General features: G+C 34.5%; 1 protein-coding gene across 1 annotated transcript in view; it reads right to left on the bottom strand.

Annotated features, from left to right (window-relative positions):
• Positions 1–18,009, bottom strand: part of LOC128553376 (GDP-L-fucose synthase-like) — a gene marked incomplete at its 5' end in the record, with an annotated part of 54,813 nt that overhangs the window by 23,271 nt on the left and 13,533 nt on the right. The window contains one exon of the mRNA XM_053534515.1: positions 3,353–3,426. Coding sequence (XP_053390490.1) covers positions 3,353–3,426 — 74 coding nt within the window. The remainder of the gene's footprint in view (positions 1–3,352; positions 3,427–18,009) is intronic.

Genomic DNA, 18,009 nt, shown 5'->3' with positions numbered 1-18,009 from the left:
TTGGTTGCATTATTTGCTTCCAATGGACCATTTTACAGATTTTATTGTTTAAACAAAAATCGGTATAATTTAAAAAAGGTGATCCTTCCATACTGTTCCGATTTGTAAGATTATCATGAGTAATAGGGAATGCTTTTAGATTGAAGCACTTTTGAAATAAGTAAAAGTTAGAAAACAATGTTGCTCATGCATTTTTTCCTTCTATATGACCTTTATGATCAAAGCCAGAACATTTACCCTGTCTAAGTTTATTAATTCTGAACATGCTTAGTGGAATTAATTTTAATTAGTCTATATCTAACTGTGGTCTTATTAACACAATAGATTATATCACCTAAAGGTAAATGAGAAGATTAATTAATCATTTATATAGTACCCCAGTGTGCTCATTTTATTTTTAACCTTTATCAGATGATGACACTGTATATGTTTCAAACACAGATACAACCATCTCAAGTACAAAACCTAGTTATGGTAGATATTGCTTGTTGAAATTTAATAGAATGACAAAAGGGGGCTTAAGGGCGTTTTTTTATTCAAACTTCTTATACTGCCGAGATAACATGTACAAAAGTCACCCGTAATTTCCTTTCTTAACACATGGCATTTAAAGGGAATCTGGCCTATAATGGCATACCGTCGTGACAATGGACCCCATCAAAACAGAGATGTTGGATGTGATTTATATTCATACAGCGTAGAGCTTGATTCACAATCGATCTAAAATAAATATTTAAGGAGTAAGACCTATATTACTTGTAATATAACTTTGATAACCTGTTGATTGATATTACCCTCCCAAACAATGTTTTTGGTGCAGATAGAGTAGTCATTGTGCCTGTCTGTTGGATTTGTTGTCGCCTTTTGTGTGCCATCCGTCCGTTTGTCATGTTAGGACAAAAGCTACTGTACGCATTGCAGAAGGAAAGAATTCTATTTTGAAGAAATGTGTGCCTCATAAAAAGGACAGTGCGCATACACAAAGGTCCCGATCTTAAATGTTAAGCTTACACTTTAGGGCCAAATGTCAGTTTGGAGTTTATTGATGCCGTAATATTAACTTCATGGACACCAATGTCTACCATGATGATTCAGTGTATTTCGTGACCTATGTCAGTTGCTCAATAGTTAAGTTCACGCTTAGAGATCAAAGGTAAATAAAATGTATAATGAATTTTGTCAGGATCGAGATACATTCTCAACATTACCATTTTAGCCAAAAACAAGGGTATTGCATAGTATCCACTGTATAGTATAATATAACCCTATTCTCTTCAACTCAATTGTCACTTAGTTCTTTTGGTGTTCCTCATCTTCAGAATTAATCCTTTGAAATCAGAGACACTTTGATTTTCATGAGTGTCCACATGCCTTCTAGAGGATATTGTTGTAGAGTTCATGTTTCACTGTGAGTCCCTACACATTTATCTTGTTTTTACTTACTTTGACTAAAGGTCCAACAAACAGCAATATGGTAGCTATAAATAGCATTTAACATTAAGTATTGTTAGCTCACTTATTTGAAGATAGTTAGAGCTATTGAAGTCGCCCATTTGTCGACATCAGCTTGCAAAAACGGATTGAAACATCACACACTTACACTGCACAGGTTCCATAACGCTAGTTTGCTTTATTTAAAAGTTCTGTACCTTTCTCAACAGCAGTTTTTGTTTGTATTTATGCTGATGTATCATTACCCACTAATGGGAAAAGATTAAAAGTTTACACTCTTGTTGACTGTGCAGATTTGACATTTAATGCGCAGGTTTACCTGTACTTAGCATTATACAAAATAATGACCTCTTTTCGACTTAGCATTGTTTTGTATGTCAGCTAGTATCAAAGTGTCCACTAATAGGAATTAATTGAAACTTTACACATTTGTACACTAAGACAACATGACATACATTGAAGAGGTTTCATATCTCTGATTTGCATTTTTACAAAGAAAAAATCCCCTTTTTTCGACTTAAGTATCCATTCAATTGACATTGAGCGTTGCCTGCAGCTCTTCTTTTTATTTTAGGTACACAGATATGCAGACTTTTAAATGTGGATGACTCTGTTAGAGATTCATTTGACCCAAACTACAAGCCTGGTAATAAGAAAGTGTTATGAAAAATTAATGAATTTTGAAAACAAATGTTTGGCACAGGTAATCACAGTTTTCAATCTTTTATTGGAACATAGGTTAAGATAGTAAATAAGTTTAATCTGTCATGATATCTAAGGATGAATTATTTGCCCTAGGCTATGTCTTTCATAGTTTTCACCAGATATTTTATATAATTATGTTTGATAACAGGCAAATATCAATTAAATAAAAATAACGTGTGTTCTTTGTATTGATTTATAGCATTGTTGGATAATTAAAATACCAAAAGTTCAAACATTAAATATTAGTTTAATTATTATTGAACACTTTCAAGGTTTTTACTAAACATTCCTCGTACATGAATATCTACTTCTTTGCGTTGCATAAGGGCTCCAATATTCCACAGTATGTTCACTGATATAGCTAGCTACATGGCAGCAAAACACATACTAGTATAGCAAAATATATTTAATTTGAGATATTTCTATATTCATTTTATGCAGAAAAAAATGTAATACAGATATCCATGTACTTTTTAGCAAATGTTGTTATAATTGTTTGAGAAGGTCATATACTTATCAAATATAAAGATTACATTTAACTATTGTTTGTTATACTACTTTGGACGTCTGAAGTATAGCATATCAGTAGTTGTGAGGAAAAGAGCAATTATGTGCCCCTCAACGAAGAAAAGAAATCTCTCTGAAAAAGAACCAACAACGTTTCTTCATGGAAAAGGAATGTGAGGAGGAATTAAAAAAAACGGTAAAGGGGTAAATCTTACATTCTGCTAAAGCAAAATGGAACAAAAAAGATAAAAGCCTGAGTCCATTCTATAGGGAAAATGTATTGCACAGTGCATGTATAAATACACAGAGTCGTTTTAGGGACCTTCGTGACCCAATGGTTAAAGCTGCTGATTCCAAATTGCTTGCACCTCATTGATTTATATTAGCGCTTGGTTTCGGGAATAAACTTTCATCATGTTCAGTAGGTTGTTCTACCTAGTTGCCTGCCCATGATGAAATAATATCCGAAGAGGCACCTGTGGTCTTCCTCCGCTAACAAAATCTTGAAGTCGCAATATGATATATAATTGTGCCTGCATAGCGTTAAACCAAAAATTAAAAAAATTTAGATCGCGTCATTTTTCTTATAGATCCTAAGAAACAAATATTTTACAATGGGGTTTCTATGTACATCTTCTTATAATATTAAAGAAAGGTTTTGCATTAGAAATGGAAACGCATCACTTACTTGTTCAAAACATCAATCATTCTTTTCGCATAGGCATATCCATAATTACTGTCGTGAGGCGGACCATTATGAATCTGGAAAAGAAACAATCAAGTCAGTATTGATGTCTTGAAATCGTTTACGGATTTCACAAAATAAGCAAGTCTGTTTTGCCCTCTGAACCACAATTTTGATACTTAAGCTAGTTCTAATATGCTTGTTTCAGTTAAAACACACTTACGCTTAAATGACGTCACGTTGCCGTACGATGACGTCAATGTTTTGTTGCGCCCCAGAAAGAACGTTACTATATTTGTTCTAAAGTTTTAGATAAAGGGCATAAAAGAATTAAAATAATGTATAGAAAAATCGTGTTTTACTTAAATTAATACAGTCAAAATCGGTTATACGTCGACAGAATTATTCTCTCGGGCTCTCCCCTCGTGAAATTATTCCGCTTACGTATAACCTCTTTTCGTGTATTAGTAACGTTAAACACAGTTTTCTATACATTAATTCTTAAATAATGCAAACAATTAACGGATGTAAAATGAGCGGATTAAAAGATTTTCACCTGACAAACATTGATATAGTTAATAAAAATACCAGGTTTGACATTATTTTATCAATGTCCTGTAACTTTGATAGCGTATTCAATACATATAACTTCACTCACTATAATTGAAAAATTAGTATTATTTCAGCTTTCTAATATTTATTGTATCAGAAGGTTCTTACTATTTTGAGACTTATCGCATGTGTAGTGTTTCAGATACACTTTCTTCTTTGACTGTGTTTTACTATTATTACACGGTTGATATCAGCCTGATTTGTTAAATCTTGCTTTTGCAAATATTTTTAGCTGTATATTACGAATTGAAATGATACACACAGTAAAATGCAAACACTAGTTATGAACAAGAAAATTATAAATGGACCTTACTTGTTAATCTCGATGATTGTGTTCATTGACAATGCGGTCCTGTCCAATGTATTTTTTAAAAAAGAACGTTTAATAAAATCTGCCACTTCCGTGTACTGTACCCGGTGAAATGCAGTTTTATCCAACACTTAACACTTACCTGCTGCGCCAAAATGAAACGTCATGCAGCTCTGGTAAGTCCTAGTTCTTACAAGGGACTTTTTACTTTTTATGTCCAGAGCGCTCTGAATGAGGTAGCCAATTTGAGATTACCTCTGCACGGTAAGTTTGCTAAGATATAAAATACACCCAAGATGGAAAGGTATGCAATATGATAAAATGGTCGCTTAAAATTTATCTATTTAAATTTCTTCTGGCAAATAAATTAACTGTTATCCGCGTTACACCTTATAGCGGATAACTATTGTCCTATCGTAGCTGTATTACAAAACATGTAGAACGAGTTTTAGTATAGCCGAGGGGGGCGTGGTTTTATGCTATATAAATAGAAGTAATAAGGAGAAGATTAAGTTCTAGCGAGACCTTTCTAGAGCCACTTTCTTCTTTTCAAAAATCCAGGTTGTTTACAATTTAAGAACAAAAAAATGCATATGTATTATTATTATGCGGAGTTTCGATTTTTAAGTGTAGAGAATGAATTCCAAATAGAAGAAGTAAGCATCAGAATGTTTAGATATAACTTATGCATATAAAATTTCATTTACGCAATTAAGCATTCTTCAATTTATTTTGGTATTCATCTGAATGTTTCGATCATATCAAGTTCATTTTTCATTTAATACCAGACAAACGCATATAAGGAATAGGGATAATTAAGGAAGTCGGGGTGGAGACACCTCTCTGTTAGGATATCACTACCTACTCCCTCCTCCTCCGAATTTAGATAAATAATTAAAGGATGAGGGTAGAAAAGATATATAAATAGAAGTTAGGGGTTTGGCAGCTGGCTCGCAGTTCCCGACTTTCCTTTACAATAGTCATGTCACCAAAATGAAATAGGTTCAATGAAAATTATAACGTTGTGTAACAAAATAAATTGATTGATGTTATAAACTTACAGTAAAGAATCTTTTTTAAGAATACAACAGGTATGTTGTATCACGAGGAAATTAAATGACAATGTATTGTTAAACTATAGAATCTGACTCTAGATAAATTATTCTCGCACCATGCACAAAAGAGTTTAGTAAGAAAGCTGAGAAAGAAAAAAAAAAACAGTTTTCACAAATGTACATTTGGGTTCCATGAAGCAACAGAGACGTAAAGGCAAACTTTGACGAGAAAAAATAACAACATTATACTACATTATTTTAATAAAATGTGATTTTCTCCATTGTCTCTTTTTGTTTTAACTTTTTATTTATTTGATTTTAAATACTCTTTCCCGTTCGTCTTTTAATGTTTGATAAATAAAAACTAAAAAAAAAAACAAACGCAATATACGTCTTAATATATAAATATGTTTACATTTAGTCTGGCAGCGACTCAAAACCTGTGAGTTGATACCATATTAACAAATGTATATGCCATGATTTTCACACAAAAATTCAAAAGCGAAAAATCAAGTTAAAAACTCTGTCAGTAGGACTCAGTAGCATTGATAAACATATTAGTAATGCAACAGGATCTTTTATATAACAATAACATATCCTATAGTAGAAATGTGATAACAAACAAGTTTTGTCTACATGTGGGGTGGTCACATTTCATTCTTTCATATCAACAATTAAAGTCCATTTTGTGTCCAATCTGTAACTAAATGTCAACGTAGGTTGATTTTCACCTGATTTCTTTTGTTTTATTAGCTCACCTGGGCACGAAGGGGAGCTATTATAGTCAGGGCTTGTCCGTCGTCCGTCGTGCGTTGTCAGTCAACACTTTCCTTTAAACAACATCTCCTCCTAAACAACCAGACCAATTTTGATGAAACTTCACAGGGCTATCCTTAAGATCGTCTTCTTTAATCATTATTGAAGAATTGAATTCCATACAGAACTCTTCTTGCCTAAAACCACAGGGTCTAGAGCATATAGCATCATCTAGTGGTCCTCTATTAATATTGTTCAAATTATTCCCCTATTATCAATTATGGTCCCGTCCTGGGGGTCACGTGGTTTATATAGACTTATATACGAAAAATCTTCTCGTACAAAACCACATGGCCTTTTGTGGTAATATTTGGTATGTGGCATCGTAAAAACTTGTCCCACTATGTCGGGGTGGGGGGGGGGGGGGGGAAAGGGGGCACATTGTTTAAATGACTTGTATAGGGAAAAAACTTTAAAAAGTCCCAGAACTTATATTTTTAGTATGTGGCATGCTCTAGTAGCTCTCAAGATTGTTCTATTGATGACCCTGGGGTCAATATATGCCCCGCCTGGGGGTCACTTGTTTAACAGTGACTTACAAAGGAGAACATTTAAAAATCTTCCTTTCCATAATAAGGCCAAGACCTTAGATATTAGGTGTTTAGTATAGTCTAGTTGTTAACTATCAAATTTGTTCTTCAACTAATGACCATGGGATAAAAATTGACTGCGCCCAGGGGCAACAGTTTTTACATTGGCTTTTATTGGGAAAAACTTTTAAAAATATTTTCTGAAACCATAGATCCCTGAGCTTAGATATTTGGTATGCGGCACGCTTTACCAAGATTGTTTCAATCTTGACCCTAGTGACAATTTAGGAAACGCCCGGGTGGTCGCTTGTGTTACATACACTTATTTGTTTTTGAAACAATGGCAAAGAAATTTGGACCAAACCTATAATGTTTGATACAGATTTATATATTCATGTAGAAAGTCTTAAGTGTGACCTACTTATTCGTTTTTGAAGTTACAGTATAGAAATTTTGACCACATGTATAATATTTGATACAAATTTCAATACTTATCTTGAATAGTCTCTGTCATGACCTACTGACCTATTTGCTTGTTTTTGAAGGTACAACACAGAAATTTGGACCATATTTATAACTTTTGATACAAATTTCAATCCTCATCTTTAATATTCTTTACCCTGACCTACTGACCTATTTTCTTGTTCTTGAAGCTACAGCAAAGATATTTGGACCACCTGTATGTTTGATACAAATTTCAATCCTCATGTTGAATAGTCTTTATTACCCCCATCGCCACATCCCATCCCTTTCCCTTTCATTTATACTTATGCTGCCTCTCTCCTTTAACTATGAGTACGTTATCATGCCCACCATAATTTTGACCACCGGTCGTCCTTTGGAGGTGCCCTACTGTTGTGCGTGTTTGTTATGTGTGCTGTCCCACAGTGTTGTTTCTTTCTTATTTTTCTGTTTATTAGTCCCCTACTGGTTGAAAAACAAGTTTCGGGGACTATAGGAATGCGCTTTTCCGTCCGTCCGTCATTCTTCCGTCCTTCTGTCCGTCCTTCCGTCCTTCTGTCCGTCCGCAATTTTGTGTCCGGTCCATAACTGTCATTCATCAAAGGATTTTAATATTACTTGGCAAAAATGTTCCTCCTGATAAGACGATGTGTCATGCGCAAATTTAAGACCCCTAGCTCAAAGGTCAAGGTCACAATTAGAGGTCAAATGTCAACAGGGCTTTTTTCCTCTACGGTCCATAACTCTGCCACCCATGAAGGGATTTTAAAATTACTTGGCACAAATGTTTCTCATGATCAGATGACGTGTAATGTGCAAAACCCGGACCCCTAGCTCAAAGATCAAGGTCACGTTTGGAGGTCAAATGTCAAACAAATGTCAACAAGGCTTTTTCCTGTCCAGTCAATAACTCTGCCAGCCATAGAGGGATTTGAATAATATTTGGCACAAAAGTTTCCCATGATGAGGTAACGTGTCTTGCGCAAAACCCAGACCCCTAGCTCAAAGGTCAAGGTCACAGTTAGAGGACAATTGTCAACATGGCTTTTTTCCTGTCCGGTCAATAACTCTGCCATCCATGAAGGGATTACAATATTATTCTGCACAAATGTTCCCCATGATTAGGCGACGTGTCATGCGCAAAACCCGAACTCCTACCTCAATGGTCAAGGTCACAATCTGAGGTTAAATGTCAACAGGTTTTTTTCCCCTGTCCGGTCCATTACTCTGCCATCCATGAAGTAGGCATTGTAACTGAAAATACAAACTTCAAGTAGGAGCTATCTATATATTAGATGTATGTGAAGTTAACTGCATCAAAATACAAGGACTGAAAAAATATTGAAATATCAATTCCTGAAAAAGAGTTATTTGAGCTGAAAAAAATGATCCCGGATGAAATATTTGGAAAAAATGGAGACAACTCCGCAAAGACTTTATGATAGGCTTAGGTGACTATTGACCTAGAACGTCATGCAAACTATGCAGTTTTTACCTCTAATCATGAAAAAAGCATGAATACTTGCCACATGGATTAGCAACCTGAATACAAAACTATGTAAAGATCAAATAATTGATTGCCCTGGGGAGAGGAGGACATTTTTTGTGGTGAAATTTGTCAACAAACAGACGATTTTTTTACAAGTAAAAACCCACAGAATTTCATAAGGTGAAATATTTTGAAAATGCTACTGCTGGAAAGAGAACAATCTCAACTTTCCATACATATGCGTCAAAGTATGGGAAAAATATCTAGAAATATGAGAAAATTTAAGAAATCAATTTCAAAACTGTTAGATGCATAACTGTGTAATCATACATGGCATTTATCATAGATAGGTTACTTTTCCTTTGCACTGATATAACATGGACAGGATTAGGATTACGAAACGGTGATCAATCAACAATTTCACTATATTAACGGATTGTTTCCCTTGTGTAAAGAAGGCTTAGGGTAAGTCTCTACATGAAGGGATTTTAATATTACTTGGCAATAATGTACCTCATAATAAGGCAATGTGTCAGGAACAATTGTCAGACCCCTACCTCAAAAGTCAAGGTCACACCTGGCAGTCACATGTTAACAAGGCATGAACATGGTCCTTTTCGTGTCTGGTCGATCATTCTGTCAGCCATCAAGGGTTTACAATATAATTGGCATAAATCAAGTGCAACACTCAGAACCCTAGCTTAAAGGTCAAGGTCACACTTAAAGAACAAAGGTCAATATTTCAATAGGACTTTTTTTCTGTTTGGTGTATAATTTTGTCATGCAAAGTAGGATTTAAATATTAGTAGGCACAAATATTCCCCTGGATGAGACAACGTAACATGCGCAAAACCAGGGTCCATACCTGAAAGGTCAATGTCACACTTGGAAAGGTCAGATACAAGAATGACTTTGTCCGGAGCATTTCTTCTTCATGCATGGAGGGATTTTGATTTAACACAGTTGTACACCATCATGTAACGGATTGTCAGGCGCAGGTCCTTTTAGAATTACTTCCCCTTTTTGTTACTATAAATAGCTTATATTGTAACTTTTTCATTACTAGTCATAGAGAAAAATTGAGACCACTTTTCTGTAGTACAACATGCATGTTACATCCAATTTTGAGGTGTATTTTGACCTATCTCTTCCTGGTAGGTATTTTGTGTGGACATTGTTTTTTCTTTAAGATTAACTTTCCTTAGTTGTTACTATAAATAACTTATATTGTAACTTTTTTTATAATTGACTGTAGGGAAAAACCAAGACCACTTTTCTGTGGTACAACATAGATGCTACTTTCAAATTTTAGGTGTATTTTAAGGTATCTCAAAATAGTAAGGAGTTTTTTTGTGGACTTAGAAAAACAACGAATTGCAATAATGCTAACTGGCCATAGGGAAAAAATGAGACCACTTTTCTGTGGTACAACATGCATGTTACATCTGATTTTTAGGTGTATTATGACCTAACTCTTCCTGGTAAAGATTTTTGTGTGGACTTAGAGAACTCTCTTTGTTGATATTATAATTTTTAATATTATAACTTTTATATTTGACCAACAAAATTCCATATGAAAATGCAGGTACTAGTGTAAAGAAATTTCTTGTAATGGGCGTATATTATTATTTTTATTATGCCAGATTTGTTGAGCGCCCTTTTCATATGAAATATACATTCAAGAGCGCTTTACAATTAGACATGTGACATATCACAGATATGTAGTAAAATCACAAAAACATAGATATGCAATATTAAGACTAAAACTGAAACTGAATAACTTGATTAAATACCCATTTTGCGGTGTACATAATAACAAAAATAATTATTATAAAGGTATTACTAATCACAGTGATAACAATTACAGCCCTTTTTAACTTACAGTCATGACTGCACCCCTCCCCTTGAGGTCATTTTACCCTTATTGCCAATACCAGTGCTTAATTTAAAGCATCTGGTACGCCCAGACGGGCTGCATATAGAGGTTCAACTTCCCAGCCCCAACCTACTTCCCCCCCCCCCCCCCCCCCCCCATTCATGGTGCCATCATATACTGTAATTGAAAGAAATACCACACACTTCAATATCACAGTTCCATTTAACAAGTGTGAGACTTTGTCATCTGAAAAACAATTATCTCTCATATTCTTGAATGAAAAAGTGTGTTTTCAGTGATGTTTTAAATGAACAATATGATGTTGAATCCCTTATTCTTGGAGAGAGTGCGTTCCAAAGCTTTGCTCTATTGTGACATTCTGTATTTTCCTCAATGATACTGACCAATTTCAACTGTAGGTCTTTGTATATGCAAATTTTAATTCAAGTGTTTTATTATAACATATAGTACGATATTAGTCCACTACTGGTTTAAAACCAGGAGTGCGCTTTTCCGTCTGTTATTCTGTCATTGAGTCAAATGTTCAATTTAAACGTCAGATATACTTGGTCTTTTTTCTTTGTTTTTCTTCTTCATTTTCATTGTTCCGTCCATCTTTCAATATGGCAGCATTTTGTATTGGCTTTTATCTTGTACTTCATCGAATAATTTTCAAAGAAGTTGATATGTCACGCAAGATGTTGTTAACCATCTGATGTGGATCTCAAGATGTAAACAGGTAAGTCATTACTAAATAAAATGTTTTTTTATGGCTAATATTGTCTTTCCAAAATTGCTATTGTGTCTGTTATAACTGATAATGACTCGTATTCAGTAATTGTTTGAACAACTAGTTGTAACTGCCTACTCGTGGCTGTACCGTCGACAGAAGATGTGTGTGCAGGATGTCAAAACATATAACCTCAAAACATTACTTCCATTTTTGTTATAGCAGTTTTGTAATGTGCTTTAACCTTTACTGCATTCATAGAAGGTTTTCATATTGGCCTAAATTTTTCCCTGTAGAATTTGGGGTTCCACATATATTACAAATCAAATTTTTGTTCGAGTTTCCACAAGTAAATCCAACGAATGATGTGGCACAAGATGAACGAAATAAAATAACAACAACATAATATTTCTAATCAAAAGTTATCTTTTTGGCATTTTCCATCGTTATTTGTTACCAGGTATACTAGACTTTATTGGTACCTGGTTACTTTTTATTTTTATATTTTTATTATCCTTTTATATTGGTCACTTGAAAACCTGTATTAGCTCGAAAACTGTATTAGCTGTAGGTATTCTTCTTTTATTGTAACCAGCATGACGTCTTTTTCAGTCAAACCTTAAAATGCTAACTGTAGATACACACTGGTGCTAGTATTTTATTTCAGCAAGTTCTTCTGCACTCAAGTCATCTGGCTGAAGTCACAACACACCTAGTAAGCATGTATCCTATCCTTCCCTCCTCTATTTCAGATCATGGAAAACTCTTCTGCTAAACAACAACTCAGTATGGATGAAAATATAAACGATTGTTCCCTTGTGTATCCTCTTTACAGTGACAGTCAGTTACCAAGCACCTGTTCCAGTGCAGACAGCACCCCACAGACAGATTCTGAGTTAACACCACAGAATTGTTCCAGTGCAGACAGCACACCACAGAAAATATCATCGCTAACAGCTGGTCCCTGTTCAACCCCACATAGAAATTCTTCATCTACAGCTCAACCAAGTCCAAAGAAGAGGAAGTTTGAGATGTTGAATGAAGAAATTGAGACACGCATGTCAGACCTGGATCTTTACACTAGCTCAGCCATTTACTACTTTACCAAACATGACATAAAGTCTGGAACGGAAAGAATGGGAAAAGCCAGAAGGCTTCTCAAGAGTCACTCAATGAATAGCCTATCTATTGTGAAGGACGTGCAGATTGAAATGATTGCTAAAAATCAGTCCATTTCATGTCTGACCCAGAGGGAAAAGTTCCTGATGAAGAAAAATGTGGCACTTGAAAAAAAGGTGAGGAACAGTTAGACCAAGTGAAAGCAGAGCAGGATTTTCTTTTTAGTGATGAATACTTCCCACAGTCACACAGAGGCTGTCCCAACATGGATAAGGATGGTGAGAAGGACACTGATAAAGGTGATGGTCAAGACAGCCAAAGATGTGATGACCAAGACTGTAAAGAGTGATATATATATTTAAAGTCAATAACTGACAGCATTAAGATAACACATTCTCATCATGATAAACTTACAAAAGTATTGGCTTACATGCAACTGTTAAAAAGTTACCCCATATAAGTTTCATTTTCAGTGTGTTTCAGGGTACACTTGTAGTTTAATGGACATAGTATGTTGCCTTGTATTCATTATGTTTGAATATTTCATGCTGTCTTTTTTCTCTTTCTTTATGATTTTATCTTTTATTCTGCATAACTTGTATGTACATATTCGGTCAAGATAAACCAGGTATAAAAGTATTGTGCAGCAACCTTGTAGCATCACATCAGAGCAAATGATATATTTTTGTACTTTCTTCTTTAGCACTTTCATGGTAATAGTCTGCAACCATTCATGTATACATCTATATTTGCAAATTCCAAAGGATTCCATTTAATCTTCTCATTGAGAAGTACAGTGTACAAAAAGCCTTTTTCCGAACTTAATGGAACTTTTGAAATGATTTTAAACATCAAGATGTTCAAAATAAATATGTCTTTTTGCCACCGTTTAACATTTGCATTGGTAATGAGATAGCTATGCCTGACAAGCCACTTCATTATCTTTAATACGGAAGAAATTTCATTATCTTTAATACGAAATACTTCATTTACTTTTAATCATTTGTGAGTTTTAGTAACATTTGATCTTTACAAATATATAATAAAGTATCCTTTTATTAATACTTACCATTATGTTGCACAAACACTGACATTCAATATAATTGAAATAGTCTGTGCAATTTAGAGTTAAATACATGTGCTTTAATCCAATTACAGACCTTCTTTTTTACCAGTAATTGTATATCTTATGTTGTTTCTTTTCCTTATATTTTCCCTACTGCTATGGGGTTTAATTATGCGTTAATGTGTTATTTGATTTATTTCTTGATTCTTTTGTTTTGTACTAGTTGATCTGCAAGAATTTGTAAAATAGGATAAGACTGTATGTTGATGACTTAAAAATTAATGCATACAAACATCTGTAAGAGTTTATGCTTTAAGATTAAGCCACTGTCTAAACAACCTATAGTTAAGCCATAAGAATAGGTTATACCATTTATGTTACAATTTTTATTGTTCATAATTATGTTGTTAGTATTTGATTCTGAAATTTTGTTATTAATAAAAAAAATCCACATTATACGAAACTGTGACCTATGATGGATAGACGATACAAGGAGAGAGAGAGAGCGAAAACGTAAAAGACAAGCAAGGGACAGCAGTACAATATCACAGGATAAATCAAATCATTCATCATCTAATACAAGGGGCTCACTGTGGAGCAAAATAAGTCTTAGTGGCATGTAAAAAGGTTGTCTTTTCAAACAGTGTTAATAATTCATAATCAGGAATTAATTGTATTAATCTTAATGTTTACTTTTATTTGATACAAGTCTGTTATAGCTTTTCTCTGTACTCTTTCCTTATAAAATTCTAACATAGTTATATCAGATTAATTTTTACAATTATAAATCATGAATTCAAAATGTCATTGAAAAGTGCTACACATATATTCTCAATTCTCATGTATTTCAGACTAATGCTTCAACATCTGAAACGTGTCCCCACTCTCTAGATAAGAGCTGCCTGCTATCACAGAAAAAACTGAAACTGTCACTTAACAATAGGGACTCGCCTAGGAGTAATGTAGGAAGTAGCGGGATGTAAATAGGTTGCCATTTCTAATAGTGTTGAATATTCATAATAGAGTATTAATTGTATTAATCTTAATCATTTCTTAATGCTTGATACAAGTGTTTCTCATACTTTTTCTGTGCTCTTTCCTTTCTTTATAAAAAAATCTTACTTGTCTTGGAGTAAATTCTGCGATTAAATGTCACTGAAATATGCTACATACACATCCTTGTATGTATTTCAGACTAATGCTTCAGTGTCTCCAACTTGTCCCCTATCGAGAAATCTCGCATTGAGCAAGGAACACTCAGCTTTGCCTATAACACCAGAAAGCAGTACAACAACAAACAGGTAAAAAAGTTCAGTTACATGTTGACATTATGAATGCTGAGGGATTCTTCTATGTTTAAAGATGAAACACTACCATGAAAGCTCCTCAGCTTGCTAATTGATCTCGGTATCATTAATTTTGAGTTTATGCAAAACTTTCGCTTCTATGGTGAGCTTTTCATTGTTGCATTACTCTAATCAATCCAACATTTTATTTGATTTTCCTACTATCTATTTTACCAGAGCAATATAATATATGTTGCTCATTATCACTATGCATTCAAAATTGTCAAACAAGTACCCACTAGAATATCACTTCTTTATAAACAAGTTGGCCTTGAATCTTCTGGTCACACATAATCATGCATTTACATTACAAAAACTGGTTCTAAACTTTGTTTAGTAAATGTAAGTTTTTACCTTTTCAGAGTCAAGTTTTTACCTCAGGACCGATAGTTTCTTACTCCAGAGATTTACAACTACTCGATCCTAGTCATTTCATAGATATAAAAGCAGACAGTTTGTTTAAAACAATACTTGATATACATGTTTTAGACTAATTCAGTGTTTTACTAAGTAGACAGTTCAGTGTTTCAACCATCATATCTTTACGCAAGCAGAAAGGAGAAAATCTACAAGTGTCAGATAAAGTGTCATGCAATGTGTTTGCAGTACAGTTTCCCTATATCAATGGACATTATGTTGTGACTTGTCAAAGAGGAAACACAATTACTATTTATGACTCATTGACAAATTTACAAAGAACTGACAGTCTTCTGCCTCAGATTGCATAATTATATAGATACTGTCCGTCATCCTCCATTGTACTAAAATACATTGTTCCACAACATCAAGGATTTTCCAATGACTGTGGGCTTTTTGCACTGTTTAATGCATACAAGCTATTGAGTGAAAAACAGCCAGAGCAATACAAGGTTCTACAGATTGAAGTGCGGATACATTTGAGAAAATGTTTTGTTGATAATCCTATTTCAGACTTTCCATTAGACAATCTGTTAGATTCTTATTTTCATGATCAGGAGGTTCGAGCTAAAACGAAGAAACAAGAAACAAATAGCAATAATTTAAATGGGCCTTTATACCGCATACAAAATGATACGAAATGCAAAAGACAAATGAGAGGTAATATGTCCGAAAAGAAAGAACAAGATGTTCATTTACTTGATCGAGAGCGAAAGAGGAAGGAAAGAGAGAATATAAGCGATTCGAAAAAACAGAAGGTTAAAGAGACTGATGTTACTCGCAAGAAATTATTTCATGACAAAAATGAGTGACTCTGAAAAGCAGCAGGCTAAAGCGACAGATGTAATGCGGTAGAAATCATAACGTGAGAACATGACATACCCTACAAAACAGCAGGCTAAAGACACTGACAATACTCGCAAGAAATCATTACGTAACAAAATGAGTGATGCTGGAAAGCAGATAGTTAACTAGAGCTATCACTAAAGGTGATGAATGTACACCCCGCATGCACTGACACAGTAAATTGCAATTTGACACACACACAAGATTGCATAATTATGTGGACTGTATGTATATAGACTGTATGTATACAGTATAGTAGCAGAAAACAAAGTCCCATAACTATGCAGAATATTTATCTAAAAGAACGTAACATGCACCATGCACAACTAGGGTTGGTACTGATCACTTGTGTGAAGTTTCATTAAATTGTGTGCAAGGGTTCGGAAGATTAGGCGCGCACAAGATTGCACATGCAGACTGTATGTACATAGTATGTTTACAAGAAACAAAGTCCCATAACTCTGCAATTTTTGTTGTTGAAAGAACCTAACATGCCCCATGTACAACTAGTGTTGTTACTGATCACTTGTGTGAAGTTTCATTAAATTGTGTCAATTGATGAGGAGAGATGGTGCGCACAAGATTGCGTCTATGTATATAGTATAGTAACAAGAAACAAAGTCCCATAACTCTGCAAATTTTTTTTTCTGAAAGAACCTAACATGCCCCTTGCACAACTACTGTTGTTACTGATCAGTTGTGTGAAGTTTCATTAAGTTGTGTCAATGGGATGAGGAGAGATGGTGCGCACAAGATTGTGTCTATGTATATAGTATAGTAACAAAAAACAAAGTCCCATAACTCTGCAATTTTTTTTCTGAAAGAACCTAACATGCCCCATGCACAACTACTGTTGTTACTGATCACTTGTGTGAAGTTTCATTAAATTGTGTCAAGGGGAGGAGGAGAGATGTTGTGCACAAAATTTTGTCTATGTATATAGTATAGTAACAAAAAACAAAGTCCCATAACTCTGCAATTTATTTTTCTGAAAGAACCTAGCATGCCCCATGCACAACTACTGTTGTTACTGATCACTTGAGTGAAGTTTCATTAAATTGTGTCAAGGGGATGAGGAGAGATGGTGTGCACAAGATTGTGTCTACGGACAGACAGGCGGACGTTCTAACGAAACGGTATTTATGTGACACCCCCATTGTTCTCTCTATTGTTCTATCAGTCACAAAAAAAGAAAAAAGTCACATAAACAGAACGGAATGAATGACATCAAAGAGAACGTACCGTTATGAAGTCACTTAACCATCATTTCGCGGGCACGAACAGACAGACAGACGGACGGACGGACGGACAGACAGACAGACAACCTGAAACCAGTATACCCCCCCCCCCACCCACCTTACAACTTTGTTGTCGGGGGGTACAAAATGCAAATACCAAAATGCAGAAGTTACTTAGAGACCAACTCATTGATTAAAAAAAAAAGCATCAGGCTAAAGAAGCAGATATTCTTCGCAAGAAATCATTGTGGGACCAAATGAGTGACGCTGAAAAACAGATACTTAAAAACGCAAATACAAAATCACAGAAGTTACTAAGAAAACGACTCAGCGAATTAAAAAAACAGCAGGCTAAAACTGCAGATCTTGGTCGCAAAAAATCATTACGGGATGAAATGAGTGATGAAAAGCAGAAACTTAAAAACGCTAATACAAAAACACAGACGTTACTAAGAGACAGACTCAGTGGATTAAAAAACAGCAGTCTAAACAAGCAGATATTAGTCGCAAAAAGGCATTACGTGACAAAATGAGCGAGTCTGAAAAACAGAAAGCAAAAGAAAGAGATATTAAACGGAAACATGACACACAAAAAACATTTTGCCCTCTGATTCAAAACAAGTAAACAGAAATAGAGACATAGATTTAGTTCTACAGACTTTCTTCAATTCAATTAAGGAAGGGCCAGTTATTTGTTGTTGTAGTAGTAGAGTTCTGTACAAGACCTCAGTTACTCTTCAAATATGAA

This window comes from Mercenaria mercenaria, unplaced genomic scaffold (genome assembly GCF_021730395.1).
Source record: "Mercenaria mercenaria strain notata unplaced genomic scaffold, MADL_Memer_1 contig_3757, whole genome shotgun sequence".
In the NCBI taxonomy this organism is placed as follows: domain Eukaryota; kingdom Metazoa; phylum Mollusca; class Bivalvia; order Venerida; family Veneridae; genus Mercenaria; species Mercenaria mercenaria.
The sequence above is the reverse complement of the archived record's forward strand: the minus strand, read 5'-3'. Positions and strand labels throughout refer to the sequence as shown.